The sequence below is a fragment of the Podarcis muralis genome, chromosome 14 (assembly GCF_964188315.1).
Source record: "Podarcis muralis chromosome 14, rPodMur119.hap1.1, whole genome shotgun sequence".
In the NCBI taxonomy this organism is placed as follows: Eukaryota; Metazoa; Chordata; class Lepidosauria; order Squamata; family Lacertidae; genus Podarcis; species Podarcis muralis.
In genome coordinates this window covers 43,595,012-43,620,501 of record NC_135668.1, presented here as the reverse complement: position 1 = coordinate 43,620,501, position 25,490 = coordinate 43,595,012, and the positions used below count along the sequence as shown (strand labels likewise).

Here is a 25,490-nt window from a genome sequence, read left to right as displayed (position 1 = left end):
TATAGACTTTTGAAACTTCCCACCCTGTAGCCCAAGACCACCCCCCAAAACATCATACATACATCACAGAAGAAGGCAGTCTACAGCAGAGAAGGCGGTCTACGGCAGAAATCCTGTCTACCAGGATACCTGATAATGATCACTGATTGCATTACCTGGGCAGCCTGGCCATTCTTTTGTGATGGCTAGTACCTTAGTTCCTGAATCCAGGTCACAGGCTCACTGTATTCATACACAAATACGCCCTTAAGACAGGATTTGCAAGCGAAAAGGCAACGGGAAGGCTTTCCCCATTTGCCTCCCTTACTGCAGAGGAATATTTGAGGTCATTGGGAGAGTCAAAATGGCTTCAGGATTGCTCTCCCATACTATTTCTGACACATGGTTCATATATTTAGATATGTGTGCATTTATGAATATCTATTCTATATTTGAGACCTTGAAATTCTTATAACACCTTGTCGATTCATCCACTTGTGTAGATATGTGGATCTTCAAAATACCAAACATTGTCAGTAACTCAAGGGCAGAATAGCGTTTTGCTGAAAATCTGGTGCATGGGAATATTGTTCTGCTGAAAATCTGGCGCATAGAGAGAGAAAAGGAGGAAGAGAAGCATGAAAATGACAAGCATCAAAGAAAGAACAAAAGCCAAGTGAATTAAAGAGAAAAACAATGAAGTTAAAAGAACAAGGAGTTTGATAAGACCATCTGAATTTAATTTTTTTAAAAACCCAAAACCAAAAAACCCTAATGAAATAATGAGACAAGAGAGGAATAAAGAGTGATGGATGCTCACTCTGAGTGCCATTTGCATAAGTTCAAATGGGCCAGAACAAATGTTTGCTCTTCATTTATTGGCTCTCCAATGAAGGCTGCTTCTCTTGTTCCAATTCCCCTCTCATCTTTTTGAAACCACACGTGAAGAATCAGCCGAAAGACGAAGAGGGGTTTTTTTTTAATGCGAGGATGATCAGACACGAGCGTTTGGGATCCTTCTCATATTAATCTGCAATCACTCTCAATGAGCAGGCTCATGCGCCAAACTAGGAAGGGGAGTCCGCAAATGTTCCAATTAGGGACAGGGGAGAAATTTGATTCAGTTTGCATTTAAAGCCAAATCTTTCTAAAACAATATGAGAACTGAAACACAGCCATCCTAAGGTGCAGGCGATGCTGATTACCAAACCAGAGCAAATTGCATTTTAATTGCTAGTTTAAAATGTGCTGTGATGAATTTTAATTATTGCTTTTTAACTAGTTTGCTTTTATTATTCTGCATCTTGCAACCGGTGCTTTTAAATGTTGTGAGGTGCCTTGAAATCCCAGCTTGGGAGAAAGGCCGGATAGAAATATATTAAATAAATAAAACAAATCCTTCAAAGATCTCAACTCATTTTGCAATGCAGTTCTCCTACTGAGAAATGTTTACAGAAATGCATATATTAGAGACCTGGAGCACAGAAATGTCAATCTGCATGCAAAAAATGAGTTTATTGGGGGGGAGGGGAATCACTCTAAAATGCTAATGAATTTTCATGAGAATTTTTTAAAAGTGGCAGAAAAAATGTAAGGAAATGAATTTAAGATTGGTTCTCTTCATTTCTCATTTTTCCAAAGTGGACAGATCCTTCCATTCCGAGCTCTAACCCAGTGAAGAGTGAAATGCCAGGTGTGAAATCAGGGTTGTTTGGGCCATGACTGCCTCCAGGTTTGAGGAGATCTTCAGCAAAGTGACCTCTGGTGGGGCCTCTTCTATGTAGATAGAAATGGGTAAATCTGTCCATTTGGTTTTCTCTTGTTCTCTCATTTTTCCAGCCTCATGTTCAGTTCTCCACATTTCCCCACTTGTTTGCAATTTTTAAAGTCCTTGTGGAAATTCAGTATGCAATTTTGTCCCATTTTGTGCAACGCTGTTTTCCCTAATATATGATGGATTTTCAGTGTCGCTTTCACTAATCTATGCATTTATATGCACACTTTACAATAGTATAGTGTGCATCTTTGTACATATTCCTTGGCAGGAGAATTGCATTGAAAAATACTTGTCTTGTGTTTCAGTTCAGTTAATATACATTTTTATGCTGTAAACCACCCTGTACTCTTTGGATGAAGTATATAAATTTAAATTTAAATAATAATGCTAATAATGATATTCTGTGAACCGCCCTGAGACCCCTGCAGTGCCGGATTTATATATAAGCTAAACAAGCTATAGCTTAGGGCCCCACTATCTTGGGGGCCCAAAAAAAAATTAAAGGGGAAAAAACTGGTTGTACATTTCCAAAATATAAGATAAAAAACAAATAAAATAAAACCTACATACAGCAACAGTGTTTTGTGTTGTGCAGGCTCCTATGATGTAAGTAACGGGCCCCATCTGCTAGCTTGCTCCCTAAAATATCACTGGCTTGCTCATTTCTATTATCAATTACTTTAATAAAATACATATTTTGTTATGTGCAAATGGCTTTAGATACCTATTAGGTCCATAAATAACCATACGGCATATATTCAACACAAAAAACAGCGACAATTTGTTGTTGACAAAGGACAGCTGGACATATAAAGGGCCCCATTACCTTCAGTAGCTTAGGGCCTCATCAAACCTAAATCCGGCCCTAGACCCCTGGGTATAGGGTGTTATATAAATTCAATCAATCAATCAATCAATCAATCAGTCAATCAATCAATATTATTACTATAATTATTATTCAGAAAGTGTGACTTAGGGGCACTCTCCTTTAAATGTGAACTAAATCATATTCCCGCGCCCCATCCCTACCTCAGGCTTATCTGGTGGTGGCAGCAAAACTATGAGTGGCCATTTTGAATTCTCTACAGGACCCCAAATCTAGCATCTGCCTCCTCCAACCTATGCTTTCCCATTTTGTGAGGAGGGGGATTGCCGACACAGCTTCAATTATCGAACGAACACCATTAAAGGAAGAGAGGAAAAGATGGAAACCATTTAAAATGAAGGGATTTGAGACAGTGCACTTGCATTCACTGTCCCGGCACCTGAAATGGAGGCCAGGTGGCCTCTGCCGTCTTCAGTGTCCTTATCTTCTCCCACAGCAAGTTGCTGAGAAGCACAATGAACAAAAGGAGGCTGTGGAAGGAAGCAAGGAGGAGTTCTGTGGTCAAGAGTTTCTTCACCTCACCACGCTCCCAATTTATGCCTTCCTTCCTGTCTTGAGCTCGTGACTCAGGAAGCTTGGCTTCCAACCAGTGAATCACTGCTTCAGTCAAGATGTTGTTTTTTTCTCGAGGAGGGTAGGAGTGGAGGGAAACCAAACCAAAAATTAACACAAAACAAAGGTCACTGAACAGCTCTGTTGACAGAGCAGCTTACGGTACACTCCAAGAAGCCAGAACAAAGCACAAAATCCGCCACTATCTCCTTCTGTGTCATAATTTCCATGGTAACCTTAACTAGATCAGCCAAGAGTTGACCGGTGGAAGGGGGCGCAGGAAGCATAGGTTTGAAGCTTTAAAAAGAACTTTGTGGGAAGGCTCCTGGAAACTTTGGCAGGCGTTGTGACCATTGTTGACCTCCCAAGTCCTTCCTTAAGTCCTCTGGTGTGTCCAGAGACCTCATGGGTGGAGAAGGGTGAGTCTCTGAGGTTGGACAACAGCTGGAATTTGTCATAGTTAATAATTAAATTTATATCCTTCCTCCCTTCCAAAGGAGCCCTGGGGGACAAGTTGTCCGATACTAATTATATACAGAATTTCATCGGGGTACAATGACTGTATGTGGGGTCAAGATGGGTGACTCTGTCAATTCTGATTTCTCTCTGTTTCTCTCTTAAGTTCAGGTCTACAGCAAGTCCTTGTTAAAATTCATCAGCATTTCAGTCTGAATTTCCCTAAAACACCCATTTTTGCAAAGCAATTTTTGAGGGCCGTGCACCAAATTTGGCAGAAAACACACTGATTCAGGCAGGTTCAAGTTGGCCCAGGATTCAGCCGTATCAGGTTGAGGCAACCCAGGATTGCCACAAGTCAGAATGGGCCCATCGAATCTGTGAAAAGGGGTGGTAGTCTAGCAGCGAGGAAAGGAGGGCAGCAGGAGTAGCCTTTGTGGATCTCTTTCATCCCATCCCCCCCCCCCCATTAACTGCATCTTTAATTAGGGGTTTAAACCCTGATTCGGCATCCAGTCACGGGGAGAAGAAGGTGTATGTCTCCTCCTCCACAAAATCTGGCTGCTTGTTTAATTGGGGTTTTAGATGTGCAAGGATCCCAAATCAGGCCCAGAACAGGGTCAGGATTAGATCACAGTACCAGATCAGGCCCCAGATCTGATTGAAGGTGGACCCATACACAGCCCAGCAATTTCTCCTCATATACAGTGGTACCTCAGGTTAAGAACTTAATTCGTTCTGGAGGTCTGTTCTTAACCTGAAACTGTTCTTAATCTGAGGTACCACTTTAGCTAATGGGGCCTCCTGCTGCCGCTGTGCCGCCACCACGCGATTTCTGTTCTCATCCTGAAACAAACTTCTTAACCTGAGGTACTATTTCTGGGTTAGCGGAGTCTGTAAGCTGAAACGTCTGTAATGTGAAGTGTCTGTAACCCGAGGTACCACTGTAATGCTGTTTTTGTTTGTTATTTTGCGTGTTCAGACCCAGAGACCTCCCCCCTAAATAAAAACACATTTGACTAAAATTTTACTTAGGTTTTTGGCAGAATTTAGGCCACAACTTTATTGATAACAGAAAGTGAGTGGTTGCATAGGCTCTGATTCGACTAGCTCCCTGCACCCTTGCAGATAGCGCTGACCCTATCATAGGTCAGCCAAGCTCTATCATAGGTCAGCCAAGGGTGAACACCTGTGGTAGGTAGAAAGCCCGGTTACAGGCTATGTCCACTCCCCAGATGCTCCCCAGGACTCAGGCATGGGCACAACCCCCTCTTGGGGGTTGACCAAACCAAGTTGAGTCCCTGGATTCCTTTAACGGAATACCCTTCACATAGGGATGGCAAGGCTGTTTCCCCATCCCTATCACCTGAACCAGTGCCTATCCACAAAGTTGTGACAATTTGCTACATGGCAGGTGAAACCCAAATGGCAACAGCCAATCAGCCTAGTGAGGAAAATCCCTGCTGTGCCCCTGTCCCAATGGCAGACGACACACAACGGCATAGCAAGATCAGTTGCAAAATTCCCTAAATATAGGGAGAGGTGGGTGTTCCGATGCACGAGCCAAAAGAGGAAGCTCTGGGTCACATGCATGGGTATTTATAGGTCCCTTGATCTGTTGAGACAGCACCCCTTTGGCCAGATTAAACCCAGCAATGAGGGACCTACCAGTCGGGTGTTGTGACTGTCCAATATACCCACCCACAACAAGAAGGTCAGTCTCCAGGTCTCACCACAACACATGCCCTTTTTTAGGGAGGACGCACTTTCACTAACATAAGACATTCTAATGCACACTTTCACCAAATATAGGCATTTTGTTTACACATTATCCTCCGCAATAGAAGCATTTTCATACACATGATTTGGATGGCATCACAAAATTTGCCCGAGTGTGATTATTGAAGTGATAGCTAAGTTTTGGTTCACAAACTGTTTTGGAAAATGGTGGTCACTCCTGATCTGGGGTATGTGGGGAAACGAATGCCTAGGGGCATCTCTGCATGATGGCAAGACCCCTGCCTTTGTAAGGCAGAAGAAAGAAGAGTTCACAGGAGCTAGCAGCTTCTGCAAGAAGTTGCTTAAATCTCTCTCGCCACTTCCTGAGTGGCACTGCACATTCTTTGCATGCAGAAGGTGCCAGGCTCAATTCCTGGGAACTGTAGTTGAGTGCCAGGGGGTGCAGAACCCCGAGACTCACAACCAGTCAGAATGGGCAATACCAGGGTAGATGAACTAATGGTTTGATCAGACATAAGGCAGTTCTCCGTGCTCCCAAGTATCTCTCCGCCTGATACAAGGTGACCAAATGACCTCAGGAATTCCCTAGTTTTCAGAGGGCTTGGAGGTCAGACTCTTATATGACACTTGGAAGTGCAGAGAAACAACCCCTCTGTACACTTTGATCAGTGCAGAAGGAAGATCCTGTAAAACAGCACAGGAATATTAGGCTCCACTCTTGATCTCCATGCATTTAGGGATGGTTTTTTTCTGAAAATATTGTCGTCATGCTTACCCGCATGGATTCCACCCCACTAATTCATGTCTTGCTCCTTGATATTGATGCAAAGCAAGTTTTTCCAATTCTTTATTCTTTTACCAGTGCCACTAAAAGTACAAACTCTCATATGCATTATAAGACATATCGTATTACAAACACCCCCAGTTTCCTCAAATAACCAGCACTTAAGCAAATACATACAATAATGCATGTAACTTTATATTTAAAAAAATAGCTTTACTTGCCCATGCCTATAAAATGCTGCAAATAAATAGTATTGCAAGGGGGTTAACCGTTTTATTTATTCATCTTTACCATAATCTTTTATTGTATTTTATTGTAATATTTTGCTGGGGGCTGCCCTGAGTGGCTGGGGAAACCCAGCCAGATGGGCAGTGTATAAATTATTATTATTATTATTATTATTATTATTATTATTATTATTATTATTATTATATTTTCTTCATCATCATCATCATCATCATTATATTTTATTCATGAATTGCTTCCCATGAGGCATACCAAACATATGCATATTAAAAACAGGTAAAACATTATGTATGACAAATTAAATCTCTCTCTCTCTCTCTCTCTCTCTCTCACACACACACACACACACACACACCCTTTCAGATTCAATACAGACAGAGATACCAAGTTATAGTTTATGCATTTTCCCCTCAGATGCCATATAATTAGCAAGGTTTAAAATCCAACATTTCACAAATGGCCAAAACAAAAGCAAGTGTGCTGATATATGCAGGACTCACTCAGACCAGAGCTGTCTGAATAAGTTAGTGACCATTAGTTAGTGACCTCCCACATCCCTGCATGCATTCGCTTGAGTGTCAGAAGAGACCCTCCATATGTACAAGGGTACGTCCGAGAGGGTCTCTCTCTGCACAGCTGGGAACCGGGCCTTCACTAGTCAGTTGCCTCTGCTGACACGTTTGGGGAATGCAGTTCCAGCCCAACAGTCCAGTGTGGAGAGATAGAGGGAAGGCAGGCAGGCAGGGTTCAGTCCTAAATCAGGGATCCAGTAACAAAGGGGAGCTGGAACAGGTCTTTCAGGACCCCGGACAGGGGACAGGGAGCAGGCAACTTGGTCCTCTGAAAGCAGAGCTTCCCACAAACCCTTTTAGGTGTCATTCCATTTCAGAATCACTTCCTATGAAGCTTCTTGAAGCGATTTCTGAACTCGATAAAAGTATATCTAAAGAAGCACATGTATGAAAATCAGTTTAAACAACTGCATATTAAAAACAGTTGCACATATAAAAATAGCTGTGTATTATCTATTACATGTATTTTCCTCCAAGCAGCTCAAGTTCTCCGTGGTTCTCTTCATTCTCCCAACAACCTTGTGAGGCTGAGAGATGGTGACTGGCCCAAGGTCACCCAGTGAGCTTCACAGCTGAGTGGGGATTCGAACCCCGGTCTCCCAGGTCAGAGTCCAACACACTAAGCATTGTGCCACACTGGTGAAGGGAGTTTCATATACGAAACAGTTTCAGATTCCATAGAGATACTGACTGTCATAAAAGAAATCTCCATTTAGAAGGCTTTCTGGAGGAAGAAAGTCTTCAGCAGGCAACAAGACAACACCAGTCTGATAAGTCACAGGAGTTTGTTCCAAAGAACAGGGGCCACCACACTAAAGGCATCGTGTGGAACGGCATTGAGCTTCATGGCTGAGTGGAGATTCGAACCCTGGCACCCTATGTTCTAGTTCAGCCCACTAACCAATACACAACACTAGTTCTTGCCTCAGCGGGAAGACTGTGAAGTGCTGACCTAGAAATGGAAGACTCTGTCTCAGCAACGGAGGATGATCCATTAGAGTGAATGGGGCAATGCTCCACCAACGTCAGTGTGCTTTCAACACACCAGTCCTGAAAGACCTTACATGGGCTCCCAGTACATTTCCAAGCACAATTCAAAGTGTTGGTGCTGACCTTTAAAGCCCTAAACGCCCTCAGCCCAGTATACCTGAAAGAACGTCTCCACCACCATCGTTCAGCCCAGACACTGAGGTCCAGCACCGAGGGCTTTCGGGCAGTTCCCTCACTGCGAGAAGTGAGGTTACGGGGAACCAGGCAGAGGGCCTTCTAGGTGGTGGCACCTGCCCTGTGGAACGCCCTCCCATCAGATGTCAAGGAAATAAACAACTATCTGACTTTTAGAAGACTTCTGAAGGCAGCCCTGTTTAGGGAAGTTCTTAATGTTTAATGTTTTATCATGATTTTAATATTCTGTTGGGAGCCGCCCAGAGTGGCTGGTGAAACCCAGCCAGATGGGCAGAGTATAAATAATAAATTATATTATTATTATTTCATTGTGCACCCTGTCTGTCTGTCTTTTAAAAAGGTCATTGCACTAGTCCTCAAGGTGACTAGCCCACACAATAAAGGGAACATGGCCAACACATGCAAAGGAAAGAGAGCAGCTTCTTGAAAAAGCTGATCTGCTGAAAGGAGAGGCAGTGATATATTTTCTAGCTGGCTCGGCATGCCACACACACAGCAGCCTGCCTTTTGAAGTCCCTCCCCTCCACAATGGAGCCCTATCTTGTGTTGCTCCTTTTATTTTCATTATCTAGCCAGAGCTTACTAGCTCAATGCAGCTCCAATGAACCTTAGCGAAACGATGAAGGGAAAGGGATGAGTAACCAGACAAGCAGAGCTGCTTTTTTTTGGGGGGGGGGGAGGCGGAGAGGCGGCAGCTGGCAAGAGGTGATGCGAACAGGATGGCAACTGCAGCAGACAGGTTCCTGCTCCCTGAGAGAAACAGAGAAGACAAAGAACATGAACTGGATTTTCAGATTTCTGTTGCATAGATAGATGGATAAATTGATCTGAGGTCCCCAATATGGCACCTGTGGGTCAAGCAGTTTCCCTGGACAGTGATAGCCCTATTCAATGCTAATCCTACAATGAATGTGACCAGTGCTATTTTTCCAGAAAAAGAGGTGCCGGAACATTCCATGAATCTCATTCTCTTAGAACGGCAATGGTGCCCACCTGAGAGGTGCCGGAACTGAGTTCTGGCATGTTCCAGCTGAAAAAAAGCCCTGGATGTGACTAACTAGGGTCCATTCATTTCAATGGATACAGCGCTAGGTGTCCATCGAAACCCTCTGTCCACTCTCTTAAAAGTTTTTTCTTTTTCTTTTCTGGCTTTTGGGAGTTGGTGGGAATCGGTCTGCTTTCTTGTCTATGTTTAAAGTTGTGTTTAGGTATTTTGCCTGTTTCCTGGAACCAGGGGGAGGTCTGAGCCCTGAGAAATTTTCTTCTGTGACGATGGGCATTTTCTGGCACCCATTAAGAAAGGACTGTTAGGTCCTTGGGGGGGGTGTGGTGTGGATAATTCAGATGGAAATTCCCAGGTGTCAAAAAAAAGGTTATTTATGCATGCCACACTGCAGCCTGTGTTTCGTTAACCCAAAAATGGGAAACGAGCGAGGTCTCAACCAAAGAAGAATGGCAACTTAAACTGATGGAATATGCACAGCTTGCAGATCTAACTTACATAATAAGAGAACAAGAAGAACATTCATTTAAAGAAGATTGGAAAATGTTTATTGAATATATGGGGGGAAATTGTGTACACTTGAAAATGTTGGCAGCATTAAGATAAATTCAACAGTGTAAATAAGTTTTGATGGAAGTAATAATGGATTACTGAATGGTTTAGTTTAGATAATAATAACAATAAATTATTATTATTATTATTACCCCACCCATCTGGCTGGGTTTCCCCAGCCGCTCTGGGCAGCTCCCAACAGAATATTAAAAACAGAATAAAATATGCAGGGTTTTATGCTGTGTAAAATGAACAACGGAAAGAGAAGAAGGGTATCATTGACATTTTAAGGTTGTATAAATGAATATTCTAAACTGTAAAACAGAAAATTTAATAAAAATTATTTATAGAAAACAAAACAAAAAAACAAAGTACAGTTACAGCACTTTGATTTCCAGGTGGGCCCCTGGCCAACCCGCAAACTTGGGGACCAGACCCCTGAAATAGATACACACATACAATTTCCCCCTTAAGTCACCAAGATGCCACATCTAGCTGGATCCCAAAGTGAAGTGTAAGTTTGCATAACAGCATTTCTCCAAATACACCCTCCAATCTCTTCTCTCTCCGCCCTGATCTCTTCATGGTTTTCGTTCCTGGCCATTCCGAAGTTGCAGTCTTGTGCTTATATGCCAGCAGGGGTGGCTGGTGCCTATGGGGTCTGGTAGGGCAGAAAGTGGGGAGTCCAACACTAGGTGGAGCCAGAGCCAATGACAGGCAGAACCCACTAATTCTAGTTATCTCCCCATCCTCCTCCTCTGTGGTGAGTTCAACAAGAGCAACACCAAGACTGAGGAGGAAGAAGCTGAGAGCCAGGACCCCGCTCTGATTGTACAAAAGCAAGTGGGGCTGCTGGAATCTAGACTGACGTTGGTGGGGCAGTGCCCCATTTGCTCTAAGGGGAGCAGTCTCCACTGAACACAGCAGGACCTTCGATTAATTGAACTTACATAGTGCTCCGTTGCCAGGTTAGCGAGCCCTTGGGGGCCGAGAACTCTTGGGTTTGGTTTGCATGTGCTCCCCACGCATCGTTCTGTGCCGATAACACTGATGCCACTATATAAATAGTCTCTATTACACAGTAGCTCTAAGCGCGAATCGTAGTAAAATTCCCAGCTGGGCCTATTGTGTTTGTGCAGACATGCATGTTGTCCAGAAGCCAGCTGAAAACAAATTTCAGTCGCTTAATATGTGTACTCAGGAGAACCCAGACTCATTTAATTTAAACAAATCACGCAAATTCCCACCATTGCCAACGTGACTGCGAAGGCAAATAGATAAATCTGGGGGAGAGATCTGGCAAACCTGCCTTTTCCGGCAAACCGTATCATAAGCGTGTACAAGCGATAAGAGTTACCACGCAATTGCCAATCCTTAAAATACAATACAGAGGGAAGGATGCAACAGAGGAGTGAGATGCGGGATTTGTGCCACAGGTCAGCTCCACCTTCTTCACTTCACATTACTGCTGACTCTCAGGGAGACCTGTCTAAAACATCAAGCAATGTGCCCACCTTGCTCCCACTGCGTACACACACAGGGGTAGAGTAGTGATGGAGGATCACACACCTGGGGAATCAGACCATGTCAGCATATAGTAGTTGTGCTCAGACACCTACCTTGGTTGCTGATTTGCTGCTGATACAGGTTCAAGGTGATATATATATATATATATATATATATATATATATATATATATATCGGGACGAGGGTGGCGTTGTGGTCTAAACCACTGAGCCTCCTGGGTGTGCCGATCGTAAGGTCAGCAGTTCAAATCCCCGCAACAGAGTGAGCTGCCGTTGCTCTGCCCCAGCTCCTGCCAACCTAGCAGTTCGAAAGCATGCCAGTGCAAGTAGATAAATAGGTACCACTGCAGCGGGAAGGTAAACAGCATTCCTGTGCACTCTGGTTTCCGTCACGGTGTCCTGTTGCACCAGAAGCGGTTTAGTCATGCTGGCCACATGACCTGGAAAGCTGTCTGTAGACAAACGCTGGCTCCCCCGGCTGGAAAGTGAGATGAGTCACCTTTGACTGGACGTAACCGCCCAGGGGTTCTTTACCTTTACTTTTTTGTTAGTATATAAAGCACTTAATAACTTGAGAACTGTTTACCTGCAAGATGGGATGGCAAGATGACTCTTACATATGCCGCATAATTTCCTCTTCTACCATGTAATAAATCAATCTTTTAGCATGGCAGCACCTACACTCTGGAACTCCCTGCCTATTGACATCATACCATAGAATGTGGAACGCAGGTGGCTCTGTGGTCTAAACCACTGAGCCTCTTGGGCTTGCCGATAAGAAGGTTGGCGGTTCGAATCCGTGCGATGGGGTGAAGTCAGAAAACCGCAAGGAAGGGGGAGTAAAATGGAGTGACTGGTACTTGTGGAAAAGCACTCCAAATTTGTGTTGGTCCTCTTCATAATAAGCTTCTAAAGCCAATAATTTCTAATGAATGCTTTCATGTGGCATCACCCTGTTCCAGTACTGAATGAATGGGCTCCATTGTCTCAGCGAGGCTTCTTTTAATTTACTTTTCCCACCCCAGAGAGGTTTGAAACAAGTCACCTTATGCATTAATATAGTGCTCCAATTATTTTTAATATCTCAATTGCTGGAAAATGTCCTTATTTGGAGAGTGAAGCCATTAAAATCGTACCTGTGGTTAAGAGATTTGCAAGGAGATGCCTAGAGGGTCAATTTAACGTTGGGTTTCCAGCAGCCTAATAGGACAGTTATAGGCATCATATCCAATAGATTTCCAAAAAAACTGCTGGTACAATGTGTCTCTCTGCCTACATTTGAATGATTCCTTGTCTCATTGACCCTATCTCTCCAGTGTTTCCTGTATCTCAAAAGCCTCTTTCTGGAGAACGCCGGATCCTCAGGATTGATTTTGGAGGGGCTCGGGGACTGTAATGTGGAGGAAGAGGAGACAGAAAAGCCCCATTATATGAGTGGACTTCCACACCTCCAGATCAAGCACATTGCCATTCTTTTGCCTATCCCCATTTAACATCCCACCAGCCCCTGCCAGCCTTAGACAGCATGGACAATAGTCAGCGATGATGGGAGCTGTTGTCCAGTGCCTGCCTTGCCACAGATTCCCTATTCATTCGTCTAGTCAAGGAGTGGAGAACCTCCAGCCTGCAGGGCAATCTTGGCCCACCAGGGGGAGTCCAAGCTGGCCCACAAGGCCATTTCCGGCCAATCCAGACTCCTCAGCTGATATCACTTGTGACATCATCTGATGGGTGGCAGGGTAGGATTAAATTTGTTCGTTTGTGCATTTTTATCCTCCCTTGCTCAAGGTGGTGTCCATCGTTCTCTCACCACCATTTTATCCAAGAGACCATATTGGCTGTGATTCCTGGAAGCCTCTTTCCTTTGGAACCTACCTGGACCCTGAGTTCATCTTCTGAGGCCCTCCTTCATGTGCATCTCCTCGAGAGGTCTGGAGGGTGGCATCACGAGAACAGGGCCTTCTCTGCAGTGGCTCCCCATTTGTGGAAAGCTCTCCCCAGGGAAGTTCGCCTGGTGCCTTCTTTACACACCTTTAGGCACCAGGCAAAAACATTCCTTTTTAACCAGGCCTTTAGCTGATCTGTTTGACATCCTATACCCTTTTTAAATGTGGCTCTTTTCTGTGTGTGTGTGTGTGTGTGTGTGTGTGTGTGTGTGTGTGTGTTATTGGGTTGCTTTTATTCTGATTATATATGTTGTGATCTTTTATGTGAACCATCCTGAGACCTCTGGGTATAGGGCAGTATATAAACTATAATAATAATAATAATAATAATAATAATAATAATAATAATAAATAAATAAATAAATTGCACCCCAGTATAATCCCTGACTGCTCATTCAGAACAATCAAAATGGGCAAAGAGAGAGACTAAAGTGGGGCAGGTATTGCTTCATCTACTTCCATGATCATCCAAGTTGTCAACATTAGTCTTTGGGATAGGGGTAGGGATCAGAATCAATAAGGCTTGGACAGAAGTCAATTTAGAAATCAAAGCAGACAAAACAGCATCAATGAGGTCATGGGCGGATCCAAGACTGAATTCTGAATTCTGAAGGGAGCATACTAGGCAGGTGGTTTTGAATCAGAAAGGAGAGCTGGAGTTGAATCTTGATGAATTATAGGTGGAGTTAGCCAGAACCTAGGAGAATCAACTGGCTCCCCTGCCCCCCGAATGCTCATTGCTTGGAGTGTGCATCAGATTTGGTGGGGGAGGGAGTTAAATGTCAAGCAGAAGTGAGGTGCCTCAGTGAGATTTTGGGCTTGTTAGACGTGAAGCAGGACACACCAGCCTGTGTGTCAAAGCAGACACCCACGGAACTGTTTCATGGCGCCTCGATGATCCAGGTATCCAAAAATGCTGCAGACAAGTGCCCGCTAAAAGCAATTTCCCCAAGCCTATCATTTGAGCAATCTCACCATGGTGAAGAAAGAGAGAACATCAGAATGGGGAGTACACCTACAGATAGTTCTGTGGTAACTGACAAGTACAGTAGTACCTCGGGTTAAGTACTTAATTTGTTCCGAAGGTCCGTACTTAACCTGAAACTGTTCTTAACCTGAAGCACCACTTTAGCTAATGGGGCCTCCTGCTGCCGCCACATGATTTCTGTTCTCATCCTGAAGCAAAGTTCTTAACCTGAAGCACTATTTCTGGGTTAGCAGTGTCTGTAACCTGAAGCGTATGTAACCCAAGGTACCACTGTATAGCTTGTAGTCAGAGGGAAAGATGTTATCCCGAAGTGAATCCTTTCTAGTCCTCCTCTCCCCACCCCCGCCCCAAGAAAAACCACATTAAAGGTACCTAGTACAAAAGTCACTGGGCTGATTTGCCTGAAACGTAGCAGGTTTCTTGCCCAGGGGAACCTCTTTCATAGCTGAAAATTTCAGACCAATTGTCCTGAAAATACCATGGAAAATTAAGTGATTAATTCTTCCCTCCCCAAGGTGGTGGCTGCCCCAACAGAAAAACCATGACAATGATCTTTTTGGAATTTGGCAGGATTCTTTGACTCAGAAGGGGCAATGTTGCCTGTGAATTTCATTCAACTCGGCCCTCCCCCAATAAAATAAAAGTTACAGAAGATTCCTGCAACTACCATCCACTTCTGCCAAAATAAGGTACTTACTAGGTACCTGCCACAAAAAAACTTCTGCTCCTTAAAAGAACACTGATTGTCAGTCTTATACGCAACAGTCAGTTGCAAACGGTTGCCTGTGTTACATTTCTATAATTATATTTGTTGTTCAGTCACAAGATCATACACCACATTTGCTGATATTAGCTACTCATGTCAATAATGCGAGGGCAGAGGGGAAAGAGGAAGAGAGAAAGAGAACAGGAACTGTTTCCAGGCAAAAAATAATGATAAATCACAATAGGTGCCACCATATACGAAAGAGTTCATTTTATTACATTTATCAGCCAGCAAAAAAACCCATATTAATGGCAAGCAATTCCATTAAGAGCTCATTATTTCCTTGTGTTTATAATAGGGGAAGCATTATCAAGGGTAATATTCATCTGACACAGCAGAAACTGAGAGCGTGAAACAGTTTGGGAAAGTCACAGGAGAAGACGTTGAGCTTAATTCCTAAAAAGAAAAAGTTATATTCCTCCCCACCCCCACCCCCCAACTGAGTTCTGCTCATCAAAGGCATATCAAACCTTCATCGGAAGGGATGAGGGTGCAGAGGCGTTTATATAAATGCCATGTATATATTATTGTCTCGGTAATCCCCGTAACAAATTAAAGTAGGCAATTTATGTTAGCCGCACATTGCAGAGGGAGACCTACCCAGTATGTTGAAGAATAAACTGACATTTCAACCAAGGACCTGCAGGCATTAAACCACTATGCTACAATTAATTGATATTGCTATAATTCGGCTATTATTGGGGGAATATTGGAAAACCAATAAGAACATTAGTTATTCTGCAACGTTATCTTCATTTATTGCCTGGTTGGAGAACCTAAGCCTTGGGGCTTAATTGCAGCCCTCCAAGCCTCTCTATCTGGTCCTTGGGGCTTTCTCTTGGCCACACCCTCTTTCCCCAAGCCACACCCCTCCCTGGCCTTGCATCACAGCCTCCTTGAGGGCTTTTGCCTGGCTGTTATGTGCCCTGGACTCTCATAGAGGTTCTTACTTGCCTGGATGGATGATAGACAGAAGAGGGTGAATGTGCAAAGTCTGGACTGCACTTCCCATTGCCCCTGAGCATTGGACATGCTTGCTGGAGCAGATGCCATACCCTCCAACATTTCTCTGATGAAAATAGGGACATCCTATTCTATTATTGGTACGCGGGTGGCACTGTGGGTTAAACCACAGAGCCTAGGACTTGCCGATCAGAAGGTCGGCGGTTCGAATCCCCGCGACCGGGTGAGCTCCCGTTGCTCGGTCCCTGCTCCTGCCAACATAGCAGTTCGAAAAGAATGTCAAAGTGCAAGTAGATAAATAGATACCACTCTGGCGGGAAGGTAAATGGTGTTTCCGTGCGCTGCTCTGGTTCGCCAGAAGCAGCTTAGTCATGCTGGCCACATGACCCGGAAGCTGTATGCCGGCTCCCTCGGCCAATAAAGCGAGATGAGCACCGAAACCCCAGAGTCGGCCATGACTGGACCTAATGGTCAGGGGTCCCTTTACCTTTACAGTGGTACCTCGGGTTACATATACTTCAGGTTACATATGCTATAGGTTACAGACTCCGCTAACCCAGAAATAGTGCTTCAGGTTAAGAACTTTGCTTCAGGATGAGAACAGAAATTGTGCTCCGGTGGTGCGGCGGCAGCGGGAGGCCCCATTAGCTAAAGTGGTGCTTCAGGTTAAGAACAGTTTCAGGTTAAGTACGGAGCTCTGGAATGAATTAAATACTTAACCCGAGGTACCACTGTATTCTATTATTATTATTATTATTATTATTATTATTATTATTATTATTATACTATTTATACCCCACCCATCTGAATGGGTTGCTGCAGGCACTCTGGGCAGCTTCCAACATATATAAAAACACAATAAAACATTAAACATCAAAAAGCTTCCTTATACTGGGCTGCCTTTAGGCGGCTCGAGGGTCGGATAACTCCGTACCCTCCAACATTCCTCCAATGAAAATAGGGACGTCCTAAGGAAAAGCGGGATGTTCTGGGATCAAATCAGAAACTGGGAATGCTTCTGTAAATCTGGGGATGCCATTGGGAAACAGGGACACTTGGAGGGTCTGAGATGGGAATCAGGGTCCAACAACATCAGGAGTGCACCACGTTGGCTATTCCTGACCCAACAGTCAGTTTCATTCCAGTGGCTTTTGGATTTGTCTTGCAGTCATCGCATACAGAAACCGCAATAAAATCTGGCCTGGTGTGCCTACTTAACCCTGGAGAGCTGCTCTGGGAGCAATTACGTGTGCATTTATGGATTGATTATTTTTGCATTAAACGCGCACGCACACACACCCTGTGTGCATCTCTCATCCCTCTGTAAAAAACAAAACCCAAACCAAAATAATGACCTTGCAAAAGGAGCCAGATGCACTTCTCCTTTGCGTCTCATTTGCGAAATGTGCTTTGTGTAATGCAGACGATGACAACAGCAAAAAAAATATTAAAATAATAATTCAAGTCCCTCTGATCCGACGCAGCCAGACTGCCCTCATACTTTGCAATCATAATTTTCTTCCTTTCCTCTCTCTTTCTCCCCTGCTACCAGCGCCTTCCCCTCCTCAAACCTTTGAGAAAAAGACGCCCTCTTTTTGCCCTAGTTGGATCTGCAGTAAAAATGAGAGAGATACTGGGGGGGAAAGGAGAGAGAGAGAGAGAGAGAGAGACAGCTTTTGGGCTGAGGTTTTCCTGTTACTATCACTGTAGCATTTATTTAGCCAATCTCTTAACTATGACGTCTGGGTGGATGGCTTGCTCATAATATTTTAACACACCCACCGAAGGCCGGCGCTGCCTCCTCCTCTCTCGGCCAGCCAATCTGCTGCATTCAGTGTGGCTCCGAGGGGGGAATCGCGCTGCACCTGCCAAACGCTCCCTCCGAGCGCGCGCTCTCTCCCTCCTCCTCCTCCCCCCTTTCCCTTTTTGCCTTTTCACATTTATTTACCCCCTTCCTCTTCTTCCCCACGAAAAGCAGATCCGCACAGCCCAGCGCGGATACAACCCCAGCTGCTGCCTTGCTCCAAGAAGGACCGCTATTGAATGTGATGCTTCTATAGATCTTTTATCCCCCCCCCTCTTCTAATTCGCCAACCCCCCCCCCCCGCACCACCCTATTTAAATTCTCTATTTTGGGTCATCTGGGAGGTTACTATTTCTTTTATCTCTCCCCCTTCCTCTTTGGAGCAAATGACAGTATTGCATTTTTCTTATATATAGTGCGGGTTTTCTTTTTTCTCCTGCACTGATTTATTTTTTAAGAGAAAACCTCTGTCCTTTCAACCCCCCCCCCTCCTCTCCTCTCGCTACCCAATTCCTGGATGAGCCGATCGCTCTCGCCCAAGCGCTGGAAGGAAGCTCCGGAAAGAAACATGTTAAAGAAAAAAGCCAGCGTCCAGCCAATGTTTTGAAACAGTCGCGCAGAGAGGGAGAGAGCGAGAGAGCGAAGAGAAATCGGCCAGAGGAGAGAGAGAGAAGAGAAGGCAGGAAGATTTTCGCCTCCTGCCTTTTTCCAGCAGCCGCCTCGCTCGTTTTGCAGAGAACCGGGTAGGAAAAGAGAAGCTCCAACAGAGGACCAGAAAAATAATGGGCTGACTCCTTCTCCACCATCATCCCCCTCTCTTATGCTCCTTTTCTGAAATCTCGTCATCCACCCCCCTCCTTTTACCTTTTTAATTTAATTCTTTTTAAATGCTCCTGATTTCTTTGCCTTTATTTCCCTCGGCTTCTTTCTCCTTCCCTTTTCCCCCCAAAGGCAAAAAGAGGCCGATGTTGTGTGCATTCGGGGAGGTCACGTCCAACATCCGACTCTCTCTTTATTTTTTGCATCTGTTTTGACCCCTTCCTGCATTAAACCCGTCCGATCGTGGGGTGCTCCGAGGACTTTTTTTTTTTAAAAAAAAATTAATTTGCAACTCTACAGATCGCGATGCTGCTGCTGCTGCTGCTGCTTCCGTCGCCGGCTGCTCCTCGGTTTTAAAAAGACTTGCCTGGTGCGGGGGTAAAGAAAAACCGATTTATTTATTTCTGGAAATGACTGGCTGGACCGGACCGGGAAGTCCCGAGGCTTTTGTGTTTCTTTTTCTGTGAAAAAGCCCACCCAACTCCAGCCAGCCTTTCTTCCCACCTGGCTGGAGTCCCTTCATATATTTATTTCCAAATTAACCCCCAATATATTATATATTTATTTATTTCCCCCTCCTTTCCAACCGAGCCATGAAGATGATTTTGGTGCGCAAATTCCGGATCCTTATCCTGATGGTGTTCCTCATCGCCTGCACCATGCATATCATGATCGACCTGCTGCCCAAGCTGGAGAAGCGGGCGGCGGGCGCCGACGGAGCCGGAGACGGCAGAGGAGGCGCTGGCGGAGCCGGAGGAGGCAGCGCCAACGCGGGCTGCTCCTGCTCGCACGCCGCTGCAGCCAGCCGAGCCGGGGAGAAGGAAGGCGCGCGGGGCTGGGCGCCGGCTCCGGAGCTACCCGAGCAGCAGCAGCAGCAAGCGGCTGCAGCAGCGCCGGCGGAGAGGGCCGGCGCCTCGGAGGCTGCCGCTGCAGCCGCGGGCTGGCCTAGCAAGCACACGCTGCGGATCCTGCAGGACTTCAGCAGCGACCCCAGCTCCAACGTGAGCTCGCACTCGCTGGAGAAAGGCGCCTCGGAGCGGGCCGAAGCCTTCAAGCGCGCGCAGCAGGAGAAGCAGCAGCCAAAGGGGCCGGATCTGACCCAGAAAGCGCTCATCCAAGATGGGGAGCTGCGCCACGGCCAGCCGAGCAAGAGGAGGCAGCAGCAGCAGCCGGGGAACCGCCTGGGAGGCCACCGGCCTCGCCAGCAGCCGGGCTACGAGGAGGAGGAGGACGAGGAAGGCGCGTATTTCTCCAAGCTGGCGGCTCTCTTCGAGCACCCGCTGTACAAGCTGCCCGTCCCGCCGCTGGGAGACCAGGACGTCCTGTTCAGCGTCAACAGCGACATCCGATTCAACCCCAAAGCGGCGGAGAATCAGGAATGGTGAGTTGGGGGATTGCTGGGGGGGGGGGGAGAGAAAAGAGGCTTTGGAAAACGCCCCGCCGTCGAAAATAGAGGAGTGGGGGGTGTCTACGGTAGGAGTGAAACTAGGCTTTCTTTCACCCGGGGCAAAAACCCAGGTTGGTACACTCCCCGTGCGCATTTGCGCGCACGCACACACAGGCTGGGAGTCTCAATAGCGCCCCTTTGGAGGCTTCACCCGGGGCAAAAAAAACCCCCGGCTAGCTTCCCCACTGAATTGGGGTTGGGGGCTGCTGGGGGATGGGGAGGAGAGAAGTGGCTTTGGCTTTAGGTAACGCCCCACCGCGCCGTCCAAAATAGAGGAGTGGGGGGGGGGGGCGTCTAAGGGAGCGTTGCCTGAAGCGGCCCTTTCGGATTCTCGGCTTAGGAGCAATCCTTAAAGAGCCTTGCCCTAATTGATTCTCTGCGCCCCCCACCCCTTCCGCACCGGTGTCTTTCTTTGCCCGTTCAGATTCTTGCATTGAGTGATTCTCTGCCCCCCCCCCCAAATTAAATAGAGTGGGGAGTTTTTGCTCCTTCTGGTTCTCTCCTGAAGAACAGGCAGCGTTGCTTGATTCTCTTCTTTCTCCTAAAATTACAACAGGGAAGGAGTCAGCTGGTGCTGTTCCCCCTTCTCCACCCTCAGAGTTTAATATCTCCCCCTTCCCTGCCTGAAGACTGGAAGAGAAGCTTGCATGGGCTGACAAGCCCCCCACCCATATACTTCAGCATAGAGGGAAGGGGGCAGAAAGTATTAGCTGATGTTGGCGGTACCACCTTGCTGGTTCTTGCCTTCCCTTCTTGAAGAGAGGAAAAAGAGAATCTTACATTGACAGCCTGCCCACCCACCCTGTAAAGAAAACAGGGAATGGGGCTTTCTAAGAGAGCTTCGAGTGATGTTGCCCCCTAGGAATCTTCAGCTCCTTCCAAAAATTATCAGCTCTTTCCTTAACAAAAATGGATACGAGTCTCCTCTTGACTTTTACTGCTTTCCCCACCCCCAGCCCAAGAATACAGTGCAGAAGTCATAGTAGCAGTGATAACATTTCAGAAATCTTCCTCCCTTATGAAAAAAAAATGGACAAGTCTTGCATTGGCTACCACCAGCCCCCCCCTAATATATATATATTTTTAAAGGCCTCACACACCCTACAAAAATATAAGAGACAGCCGAGTTCTGTAACAACATCAGCTGATGCCACCCTTTCTGATTTTCTCCTCCCTTCAAACCTAAAATATATAGGTAAGATTCTTGCAGTAGTTAATGCCCCCCCATAAGAGTCTTATAGTGATTGACACTCCCTTCTTAAACTAGATAAGATATCCAGAGATAGCAATGGCTGGTCTCTCTCTCTCTCTCTCTCTCTCTCTCTCTCTCTCTCTCCTGCTCCTAGTTTTGCAGTTATTGATGCCAAGGCTAACATTAACAAATACAAATATTTTACTGACTGTCACCCTTCCAAAAAACAAACAAACCAGAGTGCATTCTATGATGCTGCTTTCTCAGTAAGTTGTTCCTGTGGAAGATAGTATTTCTCTTCTCCAGCTGTTGTAAAAATGAGTAAGTCTTGGTTGACCTCCCCCCCCCCAAATAAATAACGCAGAGATAATGTTTCTAAGAGAGCACCTTGTGTTGTGAAAGGTAGCTTTGGTTTATCTTAAACCCCTTCTTTGATTCCCACCCACCCACCCCGCCTCCACTGTGGAAATAGATAAGGATCTCAGGGGCAAAAAGGCAATGTTTTCCTTTAAAGATAGCACCTGGAGATGTCTTGCCCACCCAACCAAAAACTGAAGAGGCAGAATTGCCATGTCTTCTTCTAACTCTCAATGATTCTCCCCCCCTCCCCCCCCACCCTCCAAACAACAGATAATGGGCAGTGGGTCTTTCAAAAATAACACAAACTAATGTCTTTTAAAATACCACTTTGAACTTCCTGATTAGTCCTCAGTGTCTCTCTGCCTATGTGCAATCAGAATTGTTACCCTTCTCCCCAAAAAGGAAGGCGAGATACAGTGTTTTTAGGAATCCTGTCACTGAGAAGAAGGTTATTAGATTGTTTCATCTGAGCTGAAATGGGTTTGCAGAGTTAATCTACCCAAAAGACAAATAACTAGGAATCAGAAGAAGGATATTCATGGTCTTTCCACCTGTCAGTGATCCCCCAGCCCATGTTTACCCCTTGTTTGGTAGAGAAAATAGAATTTGGAGGATTTTATTTCAGTGGAGGTGCCAGATTTAATTTACCACAGCAAGAGGAACTGGATAGATGTTATGACTTCCACCACAGCCAGCCTTCCCTTCCCAGGAACCTTTCTTAAAAAACAACAAGGAGTTGTGTGAATGGAGCCTGCTAATCTCATCCACCAAAGATGAAGAGGTGATGGTGAAATAGGAAGTATGTCCAATCCCATCTCGGTTCTCCACTGCCTTTGTCAGTGTATAATCTACTCAACTCCAACCCTTTGCTGGAACTGCTGAATGAATTGCTTACTTTTAATTATATAGGATGTGTCTCTAGCTTAAATGGCTGTTTTACCTGGAAATAAGCCCCATCAACCATAGTGGGATTTACTTCTGAGTAGACAAGTACAGGATTATGCTAGTAGTGGGTTCCTGAAGAGAACCAGGTATGCTAGAAAAAAGGTGTGTCTTTCTCTCTCCCCCTCCCTATCTTTTCAGGCTTCTGTCTTCCCAATTTCTCTTTTTTTAATAAAAAAACCCCCAGGGATGAAGATCTTAGTATATTGTCCAATAATTTGAACTGCTGAGGGAACTCCTGCAGATTTAAGCCCAGACACACCCTGGCAGGATGCAGAGAATTTGAGATAACCATGCTGACATCCTCGCCCACTGCCGCTACTACCACTTCCAGTGTTCGAAACTCCCATTGTTCTAGGTGCATTTCACAACAGGGAATTTCATGAGCTCTGGGTGCTGTATTGCACCTAAGATTTCAGATTAAAACTGCAGAGTGGAAGGAAAGGAGGACCTTTTTTCTGCCTCCCTACTTCCAGCTACTCTCTGAAGACTGGAGAAGAGACCCTCTTAAAGAATATTAGTGAGGTGGGCAGGGGAAGGACTAGACCATGTGAAAAATGAACATAATATTTTAGCTGCAGTTCATTCATTTTTCAGCTCTGTATTCCTATAAAAAAGAGTGCCTAGACATTCCGTTGTTGTGCCCATAACCTAGGTTTAAGGTGCTATTCAGCTCCTAGCTTTCATATCTGTTTCTAACACTGACCACTACTATACTAGATCCCATTTTCCAGATATTTGGTGACACCACTAGATATTGTTCCCACAGGAAGCAGTGATGGCCACCGATTTGGGTGGCTTTCAAAGAGGATTATTCGAGTCAGTGGAGAGGAAGGCTATTGATGGCTACTGGCCAAGACGGTTATACTCTGCCACGACAGTCAAATACATTAATGCTTCTGAATACCAGTTGCTGGAAACCACAGGAGTAGGGAAAGTGCTCTTGAGCTCTGGTCCCACTTGTGAGTTTTCCACAGACATCTGGGTGGTCACTTTGAGAACAGGATGTGGACCAAATGGGCTGTTGGTCTGATCCGGCAGAGTTCATATGCTCTTACCTTTCACACTCTGGTCATTTGCTGATTGATCCTGTAGCCCAGGCATGTCCAAAGTCCGTTTTGGGGGCCTAATTCAGCCCGCTGGTCGGTTTAATCTGTTCTCTGTAGCAAAATCCAAAAAAAAATCTTCAACCCTAAAAAAAGGTCAACAACTTTGGTCAGCTGGTCAGCCCTTTGGTCGGCCCTCACCGCCCTCCAGTTCATCAAATCTGGCCCTCTTTGAAAAAAGTTTGGGCACCACTGCTGTATTCCTATACGCACTGAGAGTGAGCCCCTTTGGATAGACGTGTGTAGGGCTGCACTGATAACTTCCAAAGCTGAAAAATTGCAGGTGGTCTAAACACTGTTTGCAAAAACTCTTCCCACCCCTTAGGATAGCATTGTAGGAGTTGTTGTTATTAAGAAAAAAGCAAGTGCATGAGCAAATCCCTAGGGTCCATCTCCGAGTAAGAGTATTAGGAGCTGGATCAGGCCAAAGTCTCATCCTGTTCTCACTGTGGCCAGCCAGAAACCTATGGGTAGCCTGAGAGCAAGAGCTGAGTGAAAGAACACTCTCCCCGCCCCCTTTGTGATTTCTAGAGGTTAGTATTCAGACATCCATTTGATGCTTTGCTTGCTGCATTTATAACCCACTTGTTCCTCCAAGGAGCTCAACGTGATGCCTTTAGTTCTCCGCCTCCCCATTTCCTCCTCACAACAACCCTGTGAAGTAGGCTAGGCTGAGAGTGAGTGACTGGCCCGAGCTCACCCAGTGAACTTCATAGCTGAGTGGAGATTCGAACCTTGGCCTCATATGCTAGTCGGACACTCTAACCACAATACCACACAGGCTCTCTTTTTTATTGTCCCTGAAAGAGTCAGAGATCCTACTGGGTAAGGTGCAAGTTTCCATTCCCTCTCCCAACAAAAGTAATTTGTCCATTTACACTCCACCCAAAAAAGACACCCTTTTTGTATATGCAAATGTCATGTGCTAAATTGTAGCCCCAAAGACATAGATATATAACAAAAGGTGTGAGCTGTATCCTTCCTCCTTTTGTGGCCTCATTCAGCATTGTCCCTTCCCTGCTGTTAAACAATGCATTCATAAAAAATGAATACGGGTGGATAATATTTTTATTGTACAGGTAGGTAGCCGTGTTGGTCTGCTGTAGTCAAAAGTAAATAAAAAAATTCCTTCCAGTAGCACCTTAGAGACCAACTAAGTTTGCTATTGGTATGAGCTTTCGTGAGCATGCACACTTCTTTAGATACACTGAAACAGAAGTCACCAGACCCTTATATATAGTGAGAGGGTGGGGAGGGGTATTACTCAGAAGGGTGGTGGGAATGGGTGATTGGCTGATAGGTGTTGTAAACATGTTGATGACTGTTAATGACTACAATTGGTCTTACAGGAAAAAGCAAGGGGTGAGATGGCTAAAAATAGCTTGATTATGTATAATGAGATAAGAATCCAATGTCTCTATTCAGACCAGGTCTCTCCATGGTTTTAAGTTTGGTAATGAGTTGCAATTCAGCAACTTCTCTTTCCAGTCTATTTCTGAAATTCTTTTGTAATAAGACAGCTACAGATTTACCACACCTATCAGCCAATCACCCATTCCCATCACCCTTCTGAGTAATACCCCTCCCCACCCTCTCACTATATATAAGGGTCTGGTGACTTCTGCTTCAGCGTATCTGAAGAAGTGTGCATGCACACAAAAGCTCATACCAATAACAAACTTAGTTGGTCTTTAAGGTGCTACTGGAAGGAATTTTTTTAATTTTCTTTTTATATTGCTAGAGGCAATTGCTGGGTCCTTTTTTCTGATTGAACTAGTCCCCCTTTCCCTCAATACAGAGGGATGACTTCTTGGGTATACAAGGCCAGGTAGGCAGGCTGTTTTCTTAACTCCTCTCTGGACTCCTGCTCTCCTCATATTGTCCCTTAAAATGGCAGGG

At 45.3% G+C, this 25,490-nt stretch overlaps 1 protein-coding gene across 1 annotated transcript in view; it reads left to right on the top strand.

Annotated features, from left to right (window-relative positions):
* The first annotated feature begins 17,761 nt into the window (after window positions 1–17,761).
* The window catches only part of FAM20C (FAM20C golgi associated secretory pathway kinase), a 105,755-nt gene continuing 98,026 nt past the window's right edge, over window positions 17,762–25,490 (top strand). Inside the window, exon 1 of the mRNA XM_028706062.2 lies at window positions 17,762–19,925. Within this exon, the coding sequence (XP_028561895.2) occupies window positions 19,138–19,925 (788 nt within the window). The 5' untranslated portion in view covers window positions 17,762–19,137. The remainder of the gene's footprint in view (window positions 19,926–25,490) is intronic.